This window comes from Papaver somniferum, chromosome 1 (assembly GCF_003573695.1).
Source record: "Papaver somniferum cultivar HN1 chromosome 1, ASM357369v1, whole genome shotgun sequence".
Taxonomy (NCBI): Eukaryota; Viridiplantae; Streptophyta; class Magnoliopsida; order Ranunculales; family Papaveraceae; genus Papaver; species Papaver somniferum.
The window spans coordinates 198,114,801-198,128,534 of NC_039358.1; the positions used below are offsets into that span (position 1 = coordinate 198,114,801).

Genomic DNA, 13,734 nt, shown 5'->3' on the forward strand with positions numbered 1-13,734 from the left:
CATGAAAGAAGTAGAAGGGATATTGATGATGACTAAGTTTTAGTATAAATAAAAAAGAAAAGATGATACTACCTACATTTCATGAAAAATGATATGTTCAGTTTTTTATCTTTGACACAGAAGGATTAATTTGTAATTGGTTTTAGCTATGGTTTTTGGTCACCAACCACATCAATACAAAGTTATCAACGTTATAATAGGATTTGCCAACGTGATTTGTCTCGGTTGTTTAAGATAAACCCATCCATAAAGGAGTCTGCAGCCATGAACAAAGTCATTGAATCGGGTTAAACATGCCGTTGACTCAGTCCGACTTGGTACATCTATTGAATTTAACTTGTACATGTATTAAATTTTACTTTAACGGTATGCATCTGCAATCTCTCTTTTGGGCAACAGGCAAGTTTGCGCAAAACTAAATAGCAATATATCCAAGAAATTTTAGCTCCATCCCGGGCTGCCTTGCTCTCCCAAGGCTCAACTGGTGATACTGTCTATGACTATGCTTTATAAGATGGAGCTGCCAACATTTTCATCCGCAAGCTTGCATTTTCAGCCTATAGACTTTTAACAAAATATTAGAGAGTGATATTGAATTACATATAGCATAGTTTCAAACCAGGAACCACCTGCATATCCCAGTCACATCTAACGGTAATGATGATCAAAATCAAGGTTTGAACAGCAGTTCCACCTATCATCCCGCTCCATATTCCCTGTAAATTTATATGTCGAAAATTTGAGGCTTTCAAAGTGCACCAGTTTAACTAAATAAGTTTTCTAGACGAAATGATGGTCAATGGTACATAACCCCAACACCTATATGGAAACCCCATCCAAGGGTAATGCCAAGAGGAAGTCCAATTACATAGTAGCATCTGAGGTTTATGTACGCTACCAATGCTTGCCATCCTGATCCAACAGCTAGTCCTGTTGATAGAAGAAACGAACCTAATTGGCGCTAGTCTATAATGGGATAAGAGAGGTAAAATTATACCTGAGAGAATCGGCTGAATGCTGTTAAGGAGAATTGTGACGGCCAAGAGAAATGTTAGCTTATCAACTGCTTGGATGACAACATCGCTCGAGGTGAAAAGCAATGCTAACTTCCCATGGAAAATCATTATTAGAGTGCAAAAGAAGAGGCCTATAAACATAGAAGTGGTGCCTGAAACTATGGAGGCAAATTTCGCAGCTTTACCATTCCCTACTCCAAGCTCGTTTGCAGCCCTTACTCTGATAATATAAGCTAACACTGAAATACCAAGTCTTACAAGTAACCCTTTTCATAAGTTCAATATAGATCCAGAAATAGATAATTACCCAGTTGCAGCAAAAAATTAAATTGGAATCATCATTTCCCACGAATTAATGTTCATACTGAAAACTCATTATTCGTATTCATAATGAGTTTAAAAAAAATATTCGGAGATTTGAAATACAAGCTCGATCAGCACATAAATACACACCTGACCGCCAGAGCTGACACCGCAATTTTAGTACCAAATCTCCAAGCTGAAAATTTTCAACTTCCTAACGGTTACCATCACATAAGGCCACAACCGCACAACAGAGTCGGACAGGCAAAAAAATAAATAAAAATGAATCGAGAAATAGTAAAGCTGAGAATAAGAAAAGTAGCACATCATGACACAAGAAGCTGCTGAGAGTTTGAAATAATCCCACAGGCCAGAAAAGGCTTCCACAGAAAAACCATCCCAAGTTCCAGGGAAACCCCCACAAACAACATAACAAAATAATCCTAAACTTATAATCCACCATGAGATACTGACAGTGATAACAGATCCAATTATACCGACACCAAGCTTGTAAACAAATAACCAGCTCATGAAAATGTGAACCGTTACCGCAAACAAAGCAACCCCAGCAGAAACATATGCCTTAAGTTGACTCTGAAGAAATCTTTGTAATGGGAATGAAACAGCATATGCAAAATGAAGTGGAATCAGCCATAAACTCAATAACCCTGATAGTTCAGCTACATCGTCTGGCTGACCTAAGAATCTAAGAATTGGTGAAATGAAAAAGAAAAGCGGTAGAAGTAAAATTGCGGTGACAAACTGAACAATCCATGAACGTTGCAGGAAAATTCCCAACATATGGTATCTCTTAGCTCCGTAAGCTTGGCCGCACAATGTCTCTAATGCACTTGCCATTCCATACTATTTAAACAACATAATAACAAAAGAAATCAAGAGAGAGCTTGAAGAGCACAAAAGTTGAACCAGATTGAGAATATTATAATATATACGTACCATTAAGCCGAAGCTGAAACCAAAGAACACATTAATGGAGATGGCAACTGAGGCAAGCTCAAGGTTACCCAGATGACCAGCAAAGGCTTGAGTGGAAACAGTAATGGAAAAAGCAGAAATACGATTGAATATACCAGGACCAGCAGTATGCCATAACTTTTTTGATTCGATCCATACCCTCCTTGCTAAATCATTTTTATTTCGACTATGATATCCATTACTTCCATCCAACAATGGCCCCAATCTTTCCTCCCTTCTTCCTCCATTTGTAATTACACCTTTCTCCATTTTCGTTTTTGGAGTTCAAATTCTCATTGATCTTTTGCTTGCCAACATCTATTAACTCAATACTCTCCCTTTTACAAGTTATGATTTGATTCAATAAAGTCCCCATTAAACTGCTTTGGACAAAAATGCATACGTATGTTGCAGAAACTAATATTAGTTTAGACTTTAGACTCTAGGTTAGTAAAGATTCATTGTCAAGCATTTTATAAAGAATATATTTGAAAAGACAGGTCGAACTTGAAAGAGTTGACTTGATAGCAAGTTCCTGCAGACACCCACTTCAAAACCACCAAACCACAAATTCAAAATCCCAACAGTTCATCCCATATGAGCAGAATAAAAAGAATTTTCAATGCATGCTAATATGAGCAAACTTGGGATAATATTGGGATATCAATTGAAAAAAGTTGCTTAGTTACACTTAAAATTTGACGTGTATGCAATATCTCATTTGGGTAAAAATTGTCATCGACTCGTCCGACTTAGTACATTCAGTGAATTCACAGTATGCAATATCTCATTTGGGTAACAAGCAAGTTTGTGCAAAAAGAAACTGTTTATTTCTTAGAAATTTTAGAGGACCTGGCTTTCCTGCTTTCCCAAGGTGATGCTGTCTACGCTTTAGAAGATGGAGTTGCCAACATCCTCATTCGCGAGCTTGCCTTTTCAGCCTTTAGATTAAATAAAAATGAGCAATTAGAAATATTCGAACAAGAGAGTGATTTTGAATGACATATAGTACAGTAAAATGACTGATTTCGAACGAGGAATCACCTGCAAATCCCAATCACATCTCATGGTCATTATGATCAAAATCAAGGTTTGAGCAACGGTTCCACCTATCATCCCACTCCATATACCCTGTAAATGTAAATCCATAAATATGTCGCAAATTTGAGGCTGCGGAAGTGAACCCTTTTAACTAAAATGAGTTTTCTGGGTACATACCCCAACACCTAGATGGAAAACCCATCCGAGGGTAACTCCAAGCGGAACTCCAACTACATAGTAGCATCCGAGGTTTATGTAGGCTACTGACGCTTGCCATCCTGATCCAACAGCAACTCCTGTTTACCAAAGAAGCGAACTCAATCAGCGCCAGTGTCTTTGTAATGATATAAGGGATATAGTAGCGGTCAATCCATACTATACCCGAGAGAATCGGCTGAATGCTGTTGAGGAGAATTGTGATTCCCAAGAGAAATGTTAACTTATCAACTGCTTGGATGACAACATCGCTTGTGGTGAAAAGGAAAGATAACTTCTCATGGAAAATTATTATCAGGGTGCAGATGCAGAGGCCTATAATCATAGAAGTAGTGGCTGAAACTATGGAGGCAAATTTTGCAGCTTTACCATTCCCTGCTCCAAGCTCATTAGCTACCCTTACCCTGAACAGTTAACAGCGAAGCGCACGAAGTCACTACCAACTCTCTTTACAAGTTGAATAGATCAAGATAAAGAGAATTACCCAGTTGCAGCAAAGAAGGCAAGTGGAATCATCATTTCCCATGAATTTATGTTCATACTGTAAACTCCTCAGAAAAACATATTCATAAATTAGAAAAAAATATTTGGAGATTTAAAACATAAGCTCAGAACAAGAATACTAACCAGACAGCCAGAGCTGACACCGCAATTTTGACATTGTTCAACTTCCCTGTCATTAGCATTAGTATTCTGTAGTACCAAACCTCCAAGCTGAACAATTTCAATTTAGTACAATCAAATAAGGCCACAACTGAGTCGAACAGGTAATAATTTTGAAAAGAAAAATAAAAACTGAAAATAAGAAAAATACCACAACATGACCCCAGAAGCCGCAGAGAGTTTGAAATAATCCCACAGGCCAGAAAAGGCTTCCGTAGAAAAACCGCCCCAAGTTTCAGGGCAACCCCCACAAACAACATAACAAAATAATCCCAAATCTAAAATCCACCATGAGATATTGATAGTGATAGCAGATCCAATTATACCGACACCAAGCTTGTGAACAAATAACCAGCTTATGAAAATATGAATTGTTACAGCAAACAAAGAAATCCAAGCAGAAGCATATGCCTTACGTTGACTCTGAAGAAATCGTTGTAATGGAAATTGAAAAGCATATGCAAAATGAAGTGGAATCAACCATAAACTCAATAACCCTGATAGTTCAGCAACATCGTCTGGCTGACCCAAGAATCTAAGAATTGGTGAAATGAAAAAGAAAAGCGGTAGAAGTAAAATTGCGGTGACAAACTGAACAATCCATGAACGTTGCATGAAAATCCCTAACATATGGTATCTCTTAGCTCCATAAGCTTGGCCACACAGTGTCTCCAGTGCACTTGCCATTCCTAACTAATTAAACAACACAGAAACAAAAGAAATCAAAATACAGCAGAAGGGAGTTGTTGAACCTGATTTAAGAATATTATACTACATACCATTAAACCGAAGTTGAAACCCATAAACACATTAATGGCGATGGAAATTGAGGCAAGCTCAAGGTTGCCCAAATTACCAGCAAAGGCTATGGTAATTATAGTAATGGAAAAACCAGAAATACGACTGAATATACCAGGACCAGCAATATGCCATAACTTTTTTGATTCAATCCACACCCTTCTCACTAAATCATTTTCATTTTGACTATGATAACCATTATTTCCCTCCAACAATGGCCCCATTATTTCCTCTCTTCCTCCATTTGAAACTACACCATTCTCCATTTTTCCTTTTTGGAATTCAAATTCTCACTCTTTTGCTAAAAGCCCTTCACTGACGAAAGACCCAGGTTGATTGGTGCAGTTCAACCCAGATCCTCCTTTGTGGTAGAGCAAGTTGTAAGAAATGAGAATCATCATTAGTTACGAATTGATTCAATAAAATATCCATGAAGACAAAAAATAATAATAGTTTGACTTTAGATTCCAGGGCCCCAGGCCAGTAAAATATCATCATCAAGCCATTTTTAAATAATATATTTGAAAAGACTGGTTAAACATTGAAACTTGAAAGAGCTCAATTGATAGCACACGTTCATGTACACACATATTAAGGGATTCCATTGCCTCACCCCAAATATGGGATATTTGTTTACCTATATATCCAATGGTGATTCTGTATACGCTATGAAACCATACAGTTCATTCTCATCAACTACAAAGAAAAAGAAAAAGAACTATTGTTCCAGAGAAGCAATATAAAATGAACACGGTTGGTACTGTTGAAGATTGAAACGGGGATGTGCTTTGAAAAGAAAATAATATAACACGGTTGGTGTTCCAAAAGGCCTGAGGTTCAAATCCCAACTTGTACTAATATTGGAGGATTTTAATTTTTTGTTACTGGAACCCTAGTGGAGGGTGTTTTAACAGACTCACTTGATTTCCGACTCATTCATATTCGAGTCGAGTAACTCATATAAGCTGAGGCTTGCCAAAACCTTAGATATCAGACCATTAACACTAAAAATTTGGCATTTCCAACTCGGAGTCGGATTATAATTGTTATTGACTCGTCCGACTTAGTACATTCAACGAATTTCACAGTATGCAATATCTCATTTGGGCAACAAGCAAGTTTTTGCAAAAAGAAATTGTATATTTCCAAGAAGTTTTAGCTGCAGACCTGGCTGCCCTGCTATACCAAGGCGATACTGTCTATGCTTTAGAAGATGGAGTCGCCATCATCCTCATTCGCAGGCTTGCCTTTTCAGCCTTTAGATTAAACAAAAAAACAGCAATTAGAAATATACACATAAGTGAGTGATATCGAATGACATTCCACACAGTTATGGACAAGAAATCACCTGCATATCTCAATCACATCTCATGGTCATTATAATCAAAATCAAGGTTTGAACAGCGGTTCCACCTATCATCCCACTCCATATACCCTGTAAATTTAGATGCATACATGTTTCAGAACTTTGAGGCTTTGAAAGTGAATCCGTTTCGCTGAAATGAGTTTTCTATATGAAATAGTGGCTAGTACATACCCCAACACCTAGATGCAAAACCCATCCTAGAGTAACTCCAAGAGGAAGTCCAACTACATAGTAACATCCGAGGTTTATGTAGGCTACTGATGCCTGCCATCCTGATCCAACAGCTACCCCTGTTTATCGAAGAAACAAATTTAATCTGTGCCAGTAGTGTCTTAATTATGATAAATGGGATAGATTTGGTCCATACGTACCTGAGAGAATCGGCTGAATGCTGTTGAGGAGAATAGTGATGGCCAAGAGAAGTGTTAGCTGATCAACTGCTTGGATGACAACATCGCTCGAGGTGAAAAGAAAAGATAACTTCCCATGGAAAATCATTATCAGGGTACAAATGCAGAGGCCTATAATCATAGAAGTGGTGGCTGAAACGATGGAGGCAAATTTCGCAGCTTTACCGTTCCCTGCTCCAAGCTCATTTGCGACCCTTACCCTGATACATTAACAGTGGATTACACAAACTCACAACCAACCCTGTTTACAAGTTCAAAAGATCAAAATAAAGAAAATTACCCAGTTGCAGCAAAGAAGGCAAGTGGAATCATCATCTCCCATGTATTTATGTTCATACTGTAAACTCATTAAATTTGAAAATCACAAATTACGAATAATATTTGGAGATTTAAAACATAAACTCAGAATAGTAATACACACCAGACCGCCAGAGCTGACACCGCAATTTTGACGTTGTCTAATTTCCCTGTCATTAACGTCAGTATTCTGTAGTACCATATCTCCAAGCTGAACATTTCCAGTTTAGTACCAACATATACGGCCGAACAGGTACTAATTTTGAAAAGAAAAATACAGACTGAAGATAAGAAAAATACCACAGCATGATCCCAGAAGCCGCAGAGAGTTTGAAATAATCCCACAGACCAGAAAAGGCTTCTGTGGAAAACCCGCCCCAAGTTTCAGGGCAACCCCCACAAAAAACATAAAAGAATAATCCCAAATCTATGATCCACCATGAGATACTGACAGTGATACAAGATCCAATTACACCAACACCAAGCTTGTAAACAAATAACCAGCTCATTAAAATATGAATTGTTACAGCAAACAAAGAAACCCAAGCAGAAACATATGCCTTACGTTGACTCTGAAGAAATCGTTGTAATGGGAATTGAAAAGCATATGCAAAATGAAGGGGAATCAACCATAAACTCAGTAACCCTGATAATTCAGCTACATCGTCTGGCTGACCCAGTAGTTTAAGAATTGGTGAAGCGAAAAAGTAAAGTGGTAGCAGTAAAATTGCGGTGACAAACTGAACAATCCATGAACGTTGCATGAAAATCCCTAACATATGGTATCTCTTAGCTCCATATGCTTGGCCGCACAATGTCTCCAATGCACTTGCCATTCCTAACTAATTAAACAACACAGAAACAGAAGAAATCAAGAGACTGCTGAAGAGTAAAAAAGAATCGTTGAACCAGATTGAGAGTATTATCCTGTATACCATTAAGCCAAAGCTGAAACCCATAAACACATTCATGGCAATGGCAATTGAGGCAAGCTCAAGGTTACCCAAATGACCAGCAAAGGATATGGCGATTATATTAATAGAAAACGCAGATATACGACTGAATATACCCGGACCAGCAATATGCCATAACTTTTTTGATTCGATCCACACCCTCTTCGCTAAATCATTTTTATTTTGACCATGATAATCATTATTTCCATCCAACAATGGCCTCATTACTTCCTCTCTTCCTCCATTCGAACTGCATCATTCTTCATTTTTCTTTTTGGGAATTCAAATTCTTACTCTTCTGCATGCAAAGACTTATTTCCCACCAACTAAAAGCCCTTGCCTGACGAAAAATCTAGGTTGATTGATGTAGTTCAACCCAGATCCTCCCTTGTGGAAGAGAGAGTTGTAAGAAATGAGAATCACCAGTAGTTATGACTTTAATAATAATTTAAAAAGGTATATGTGTGTCACAGAAACTAATAATAATTGACTTTAGAATCCAGGACCAGTAAAATGTCACAATCAATCCATCTTTAAATAATATCTTTGAAGATACTGATAAAAGAGCCGACTTGATAGCACGATCCTGTACACACATATGGAGGTATGCCATTGCCTCACCCCAAATATGGAGCCGACTTGGATATTTGTTGACCAAAGGTGGTTCTGAATATGCTATGAAGCCATACGGTTCATTCTCAACAACAACTGTTTTGAAAAAAAAAAAAAAACTGTTTTGAAAATGTAATGGATGAACATGAGAATGCAGGAATAATAAAAATATAAGAATTAGTAGATTCTATCGGTCACTACAAACCTTTCAAAGGTATAGTAGACTTTAAAATGATGGTTTACATTGTGACATTAGATTTTTCTTTTCTAAAATACATTATTGGCACTCTGGTAATTTTTTTGGTTAGTCAGTAGAGTTGCGAGAACTCTTTTACCTTTCCCACTCAGTAATCATCATTGTAGGTTACACGAAGAATCCAGAAGTTCCAAGCGTATATGCCAAGTCTGTATGACTTAAAAGAGATGGAACCACAAAGATTACAAAGAAAAAACCAAGTTTATAGTGGAAACATAGGATTCAGCTTTACAAACCAATAATAACTATACGAGTATAATCACATTTTGAGTTACCTGGCATGATTGCACAAACAAAAGATAAGAAACAATGTAAAGGCTGTTTTTCCGCAGGGATCTATTGTTTGAGACTCCTTAATTTGTACAGGCTAATGCTGGTTTCCAGAGCCTGTGAATAGATATGCAATATAAGAGACATAGAGAGACTCAACATTACTGAAGTTAAAGGAAAGAACTGTGCCGAGTTTGAAAAGCTTGTCAAATTTACTTTTCCAAGATTTTGATTTACCTGTTTTTCCCAATCACATCTGATAGTGATGAAGATCAATATCACAGTTTGTACAACGGTTCCAGTGAGCAATCCAGCCCATAAACCCTGTATTTAACTCGTTTCAGTTGATAACTAAGGGGAAATAAAAAAGTACTCAACAATTTGGCGTGAAGTAAGGAATACTGAAATTCTACGCAGCTAAACAACTAGAGACAATAACCATGTGTCAAGACAAATATTACTGCTGAGAAAATCTAAAACCAGTTTGACACATGAAAGCTAGAAACATACCTTAATGCCAAGATGTAGTGACCATGCCAAGAAAAATCCTAGAGGGGTCCCAATGATGTAATAGGAAACTACGTTTATGTATGCTACACTGGATTGCCATCCAGATCCAACAGCCACCCCTAATATTGGGAAAGTATACATATATCCATTAGACTGTAATCTGGGGTCTGTTATGGGCAATAAAACTTAAAAGAAAAAAAAATTATATGGTTTGGAAGGTCTCAGTCCCAGTCTTCTCTTACCAGAGAGAACTGGCTGGATGCAATTGAGGAGAACGGTGAAGGCCAGAAAAGCAGCAAATTCATTTACAGCACCAACAACAGTTGCAGTAGAAGTAAATATCATAGCTAAGTTTTTGTTGAAAACCATAATTATCAACCAAAAGAAGAATCCCACGGCAATGGACGTCACCAACGACACTTTCATCGCAAATTTGGCAGCTTTCCCATTTCCTGCTCCTAGCTCACATGCTACTCGTACCCTGCATTTCATTATGATTAAAAGAACCTCAAAACAAGTACCCGCATATTATAAGCATGAAGTTCCACCAGACCTAAATTTTTAACTGTGTAAAAAAGTAGAGAGACATACGGACAATTGGTACATCAATTGAGAACAAGGTCTGAAAGGAAATTAAGCACAAGAATGGGAGACATAACTGTCTAAATCCTGGCAATCAACCAAACTGACAATGCCAAACCGATAAGTGGAAAAACCACAAGCAAAACTGGTAACAGATAGAGGAGCCAAAGCCACCCAGTGTCATGTTTTTAGCTAATCGATCTACCCCTTCTTTCCCTCTTTAAAGATGGTCTGTAAGAACTAAGACCAAATTAGTAACTACCTTAATCAAATTAAAAATGTCACCAAGTTCCTCCAAATCTTTAGTTCTAGATAAACATGGTTAGTCGCAGAGCCACATAGTTAGATTAAACAAGTAGTTATTTCACTATCTATAAAATTCGTCATTTAGAGCGATTGTTGCTTAGCACTCCTAGACTAGGTAAACATATCATTATTAAGAAAAAAAGTTCCGTTAACAAGCAATAAGCATATGATCATCTGAATGAAAGAAAAATAGTCTATGATAAGTCTAGGGATGAAACATACCCTGATGCTGCAAAGAACCCAAGTGTGATCATGGACTCCCATCCATAAATGCTTATGCTGCATCCAAGTTAAGTATATGTTTCACCAATTAACCAAATAGTTAACTTAAGTAAGAAGAAAAACTAGACAAGTGAAAGATATTAAGGAACTAACCAGATGGATAGCGCATTCACTACCACTTGACTGCTACTCAGACTTGCTGAAGCTATGATTAGAATTCTGTAGTACCAGTTCTCCAAACTTCAATAACAAAGACAACAAATTAGCCCATCTTCAACCACGGAATCAAATAGCTCACTGAATAGTTGTCTACTAAAGGACTTATACAGATCTTAAGAACAAATGACGTAATAACAAGGAAATGGTATAAAATGACTACAGATTAGGTACATTCCCACACAGAAAACCGGATTGAACTGACTGAAAGAGCAAGGGTGAAGAAGTTATACCCTAACATGATACCAGAAGCAGTTGACAATTTGAAAAAATCCCAAAGTCCCGAAAACGCCTGACTAGAAAACCCAGTCCAAGTGTGAGGGCACCCACCACAAACCATATACAAATACATTCCCAAAACAGTAACCCACCATGAAAAATCAAGCGTAATAGCAGTACCAACCAACCCCACATTGAATGTATACACAAACAACCAACTAATAAACACATGAAGTAGAAGCGCAAATCCGGCAACCCAAGCAATAACAGCATTCTTGAGCTGACATTGTAAAAATCTCTGTAATGGGAATTGAAATGCAAATGAAAAATGAAGTGGAATTAACCAAATTGATACGATTCCAGCCTTTTCTGCAACCTCATTACTCTGTCCTAGTAATCTCAACAATGGATCAGCAAATATAAACAAGGGCAACAACAGAATTGCTGTAAAGAATAAAACAATCCATGATCTTTGTAAATAAATACCCATCATTTGATACTGTTTTGCACCATATGCTTGTCCACATAATGTTTCCAATCCACTAGCCACTCCTAACTAAATCAAAATCCAATCAAAACCCACTCAAAATAAATCATCAAAATTCAAAATCCAATCAAAACCCACACAAAATAAATCATCAAAAGAGATTGAGAAGGTATGGGGTTTGTTCTTACCAAGAAGCCAAAGCTAATGGTGATGATGAAAAGGGTTACAATAGTGATGGAAATTAAGTCAATATCACTTAGATGACCAGCAAATGCTTGAGTTATGACTGTGATTGAAAACATCGCAAAACGACTGAAAATTGCTGGACCTGCAATGTGCCATATCTTTTTTGATTCTATCCATATTTTTTCAAGAAGATCACCACCATATTCTTCTTTCAATTCATCAGTTGTTAGTAATAGAGGTGAATTTGTTTCTTCAACCTCCATTGATGAATTGATTTGAGTTCTCTCTCTCTCCAAAACAACTGTTTGACTTATTGATCGAGTAGAAGGACCGAAGGAGTAGATACAGTAAGTTATTTTCCAAGAGTTTGGGTCTAGGCCTGAATGGCTAAAAATGTTGTTGGGCCTACGGCAAATCCCGCATTCTATCCCGAGAGTGAGGTGGGTCCTAGCCTAAACCCACCCCATGTTAAATCACCAGGTCAGGAAGAGACCCCACCCGTTCTTTCTTACGAGATGGATCGCGGGATACAAAAGTCGATCAGTGTATTATCCCCGATTCTTATAGCTTATTGTTTGTTTATGGTGCCTTTGTGGCATTATATTTATACCTCAATCAGCACTTTCATCTATGGTGGGGCTTGTTCTCGCCGAGCCGACTCGTACGTTGTTTTTCTTTTTTACTTTTCACTGAATCTAACTCAAAAAACATTAGTAAATTCTAGTTATTGGAAATTTTTAAATCCACATATCAAATATTTCAAGTACAAAATATATTAGGAACAGATGTGTAAACCGAGTTAGACTTCAAATCAGAAAAAAGAGAAAAATAAAAAAGATCGAACATCTTTCTCGTATTGAGTCATAAAGAGAAAAATAACTTGATATCTGGGGAAGTTTTCCTTATTGTCAGTGACTTAACCATATTATGAGTAGGAACTTGTTATTGGGGCTTCAAAAGGGGAATTTTAGGGGCTCATGAAAGACAAAAACGGGATTCTAATATCCAAAATGTAGGTCGGGGGCCTAATGATCTTGTAGCGCTTATCAATGAGGCGTTATATCCACACAGAAGAAATCCATTCTAGATACTAATACAATTAGACCAATTTTTCATAGACAAACTTGGGATTTGCGATCCCAAGTAAGATCGGTTCAGGATCATGGGATCCTTCTCTATCAAATAGAAAGGGTCGCGGTACAAAATATACTTCAAAGTAATTGCCCCATAGATCTCATATCTATCGATATGAAGAGGAAATCATGCAAGGAAGGGGATTGTTTTGTGTATAAATGGAACATATCCTTAACCCAAATCTAACTATTCACTTAAAAAAAAATCTAACTATTATTCTCCTTTTCTTTTCCTTCGTAAATCATGATGATCATACAAAAGAAACTAAATTGATCTTTTTTCTCTCTTCTTCGTCTCCATCATATAGTGATGAAGATGATGATCATAAAAATAAAAAACTCACAATTTATTTCTTATTTTGATTGGTTAATAGATTTGATCCAATTAAGTCCGGGTTAAAAATCAATTTTTGAAACTGTTTACGGTTGGGAGTTCATATTTTCCCAACCGTAAGTCATATTTCACTGCTTGGACAATAGGAATTCCTAGCTGAAAAGCATGTATACGGTTAGGAAAATTAGAATGCGCAGCCGTAAAATGGTGCTCACGGTTAGGATTTCCCATCCGTAAATGATTATGATAATCAAAAAACAAAAAATGAATAGGTTGGGTTTCGGTTAGGATTTCTCAGCCGTAGAACTTTCTGAAGAAATTTATTTATCTCCAAATCGGAAAATGGTGCTTATGGTTAGGATT

At 37.1% G+C, this 13,734-nt stretch overlaps 4 protein-coding genes across 12 annotated transcripts; all 4 read right to left on the reverse strand.

The window, feature by feature from the left end:
- Window positions 1–226: 226 nt before the first annotated feature.
- LOC113311516 (protein DETOXIFICATION 27-like) lies at window positions 227–3,392 on the reverse strand. 6 transcript variants are annotated; one of them, XR_003341596.1, is made up of 6 exons: window positions 3,339–3,392; window positions 3,147–3,235; window positions 2,277–2,674; window positions 998–2,183; window positions 630–716; window positions 227–557 (listed from the first exon to the last, which is right to left on the reverse strand). XR_003341596.1 is itself a non-coding variant. In XM_026560350.1 (4 exons), exons 3-4 carry the CDS (start codon window positions 2,562–2,564, stop codon window positions 1,497–1,499), a joined length of 975 nt encoding a protein of 324 aa, XP_026416135.1. In that variant the 5' UTR covers window positions 2,565–2,674; window positions 3,147–3,235; window positions 3,339–3,392; the 3' UTR covers window positions 227–1,496. The 6 variants fall into 6 exon arrangements, 1 of the variants encoding a protein (XP_026416135.1); XR_003341592.1 differs by having other exon boundaries at window positions 227–716; XR_003341594.1 differs by having other exon boundaries at window positions 227–930.
- On the reverse strand, window positions 2,893–6,270 carry LOC113311474 (protein DETOXIFICATION 27-like). 4 transcript variants are annotated; one of them, XM_026560314.1, is made up of 8 exons: window positions 6,180–6,270; window positions 4,366–4,907; window positions 4,179–4,265; window positions 4,036–4,092; window positions 3,717–3,955; window positions 3,513–3,631; window positions 3,339–3,425; window positions 2,893–3,235 (listed from the first exon to the last, which is right to left on the reverse strand). In XM_026560314.1, exons 2-8 carry the CDS (start codon window positions 4,899–4,901, stop codon window positions 3,179–3,181), a joined length of 1,182 nt encoding a protein of 393 aa, XP_026416099.1. In that variant the 5' UTR covers window positions 4,902–4,907; window positions 6,180–6,270; the 3' UTR covers window positions 2,893–3,178. The 4 variants fall into 4 exon arrangements, with proteins under 4 accessions (XP_026416099.1, XP_026416110.1, XP_026416096.1 ...); XM_026560325.1 differs by having other exon boundaries at window positions 4,366–4,903; window positions 6,180–6,244; XM_026560311.1 differs by lacking the exon at window positions 6,180–6,270 and adding an exon at window positions 4,994–5,854.
- On the reverse strand, window positions 6,001–9,434 carry LOC113311507 (protein DETOXIFICATION 27-like). Its single transcript, XM_026560343.1, has 10 exons — window positions 9,414–9,434; window positions 9,182–9,293; window positions 8,021–8,746; window positions 7,386–7,927; window positions 7,210–7,296; window positions 7,069–7,125; window positions 6,750–6,988; window positions 6,550–6,668; window positions 6,361–6,447; window positions 6,001–6,268 (listed from the first exon to the last, which is right to left on the reverse strand). The coding sequence occupies exons 3-9, from the start codon at window positions 8,261–8,263 to the stop codon at window positions 6,370–6,372; spliced, it is 1,365 nt and encodes a 454-aa protein (XP_026416128.1). The 5' UTR covers window positions 8,264–8,746; window positions 9,182–9,293; window positions 9,414–9,434; the 3' UTR covers window positions 6,001–6,268; window positions 6,361–6,369.
- On the reverse strand, window positions 9,089–12,237 carry LOC113311498 (protein DETOXIFICATION 27-like). Its single transcript, XM_026560333.1, has 8 exons — window positions 11,907–12,237; window positions 11,246–11,787; window positions 10,950–11,036; window positions 10,797–10,853; window positions 9,929–10,167; window positions 9,687–9,805; window positions 9,414–9,500; window positions 9,089–9,293 (listed from the first exon to the last, which is right to left on the reverse strand). Exons 1-8 carry the CDS (start codon window positions 12,165–12,167, stop codon window positions 9,243–9,245), a joined length of 1,443 nt encoding a protein of 480 aa, XP_026416118.1. The 5' UTR covers window positions 12,168–12,237; the 3' UTR covers window positions 9,089–9,242.
- Between the last annotated feature and the right edge of the window lie 1,497 nt (window positions 12,238–13,734).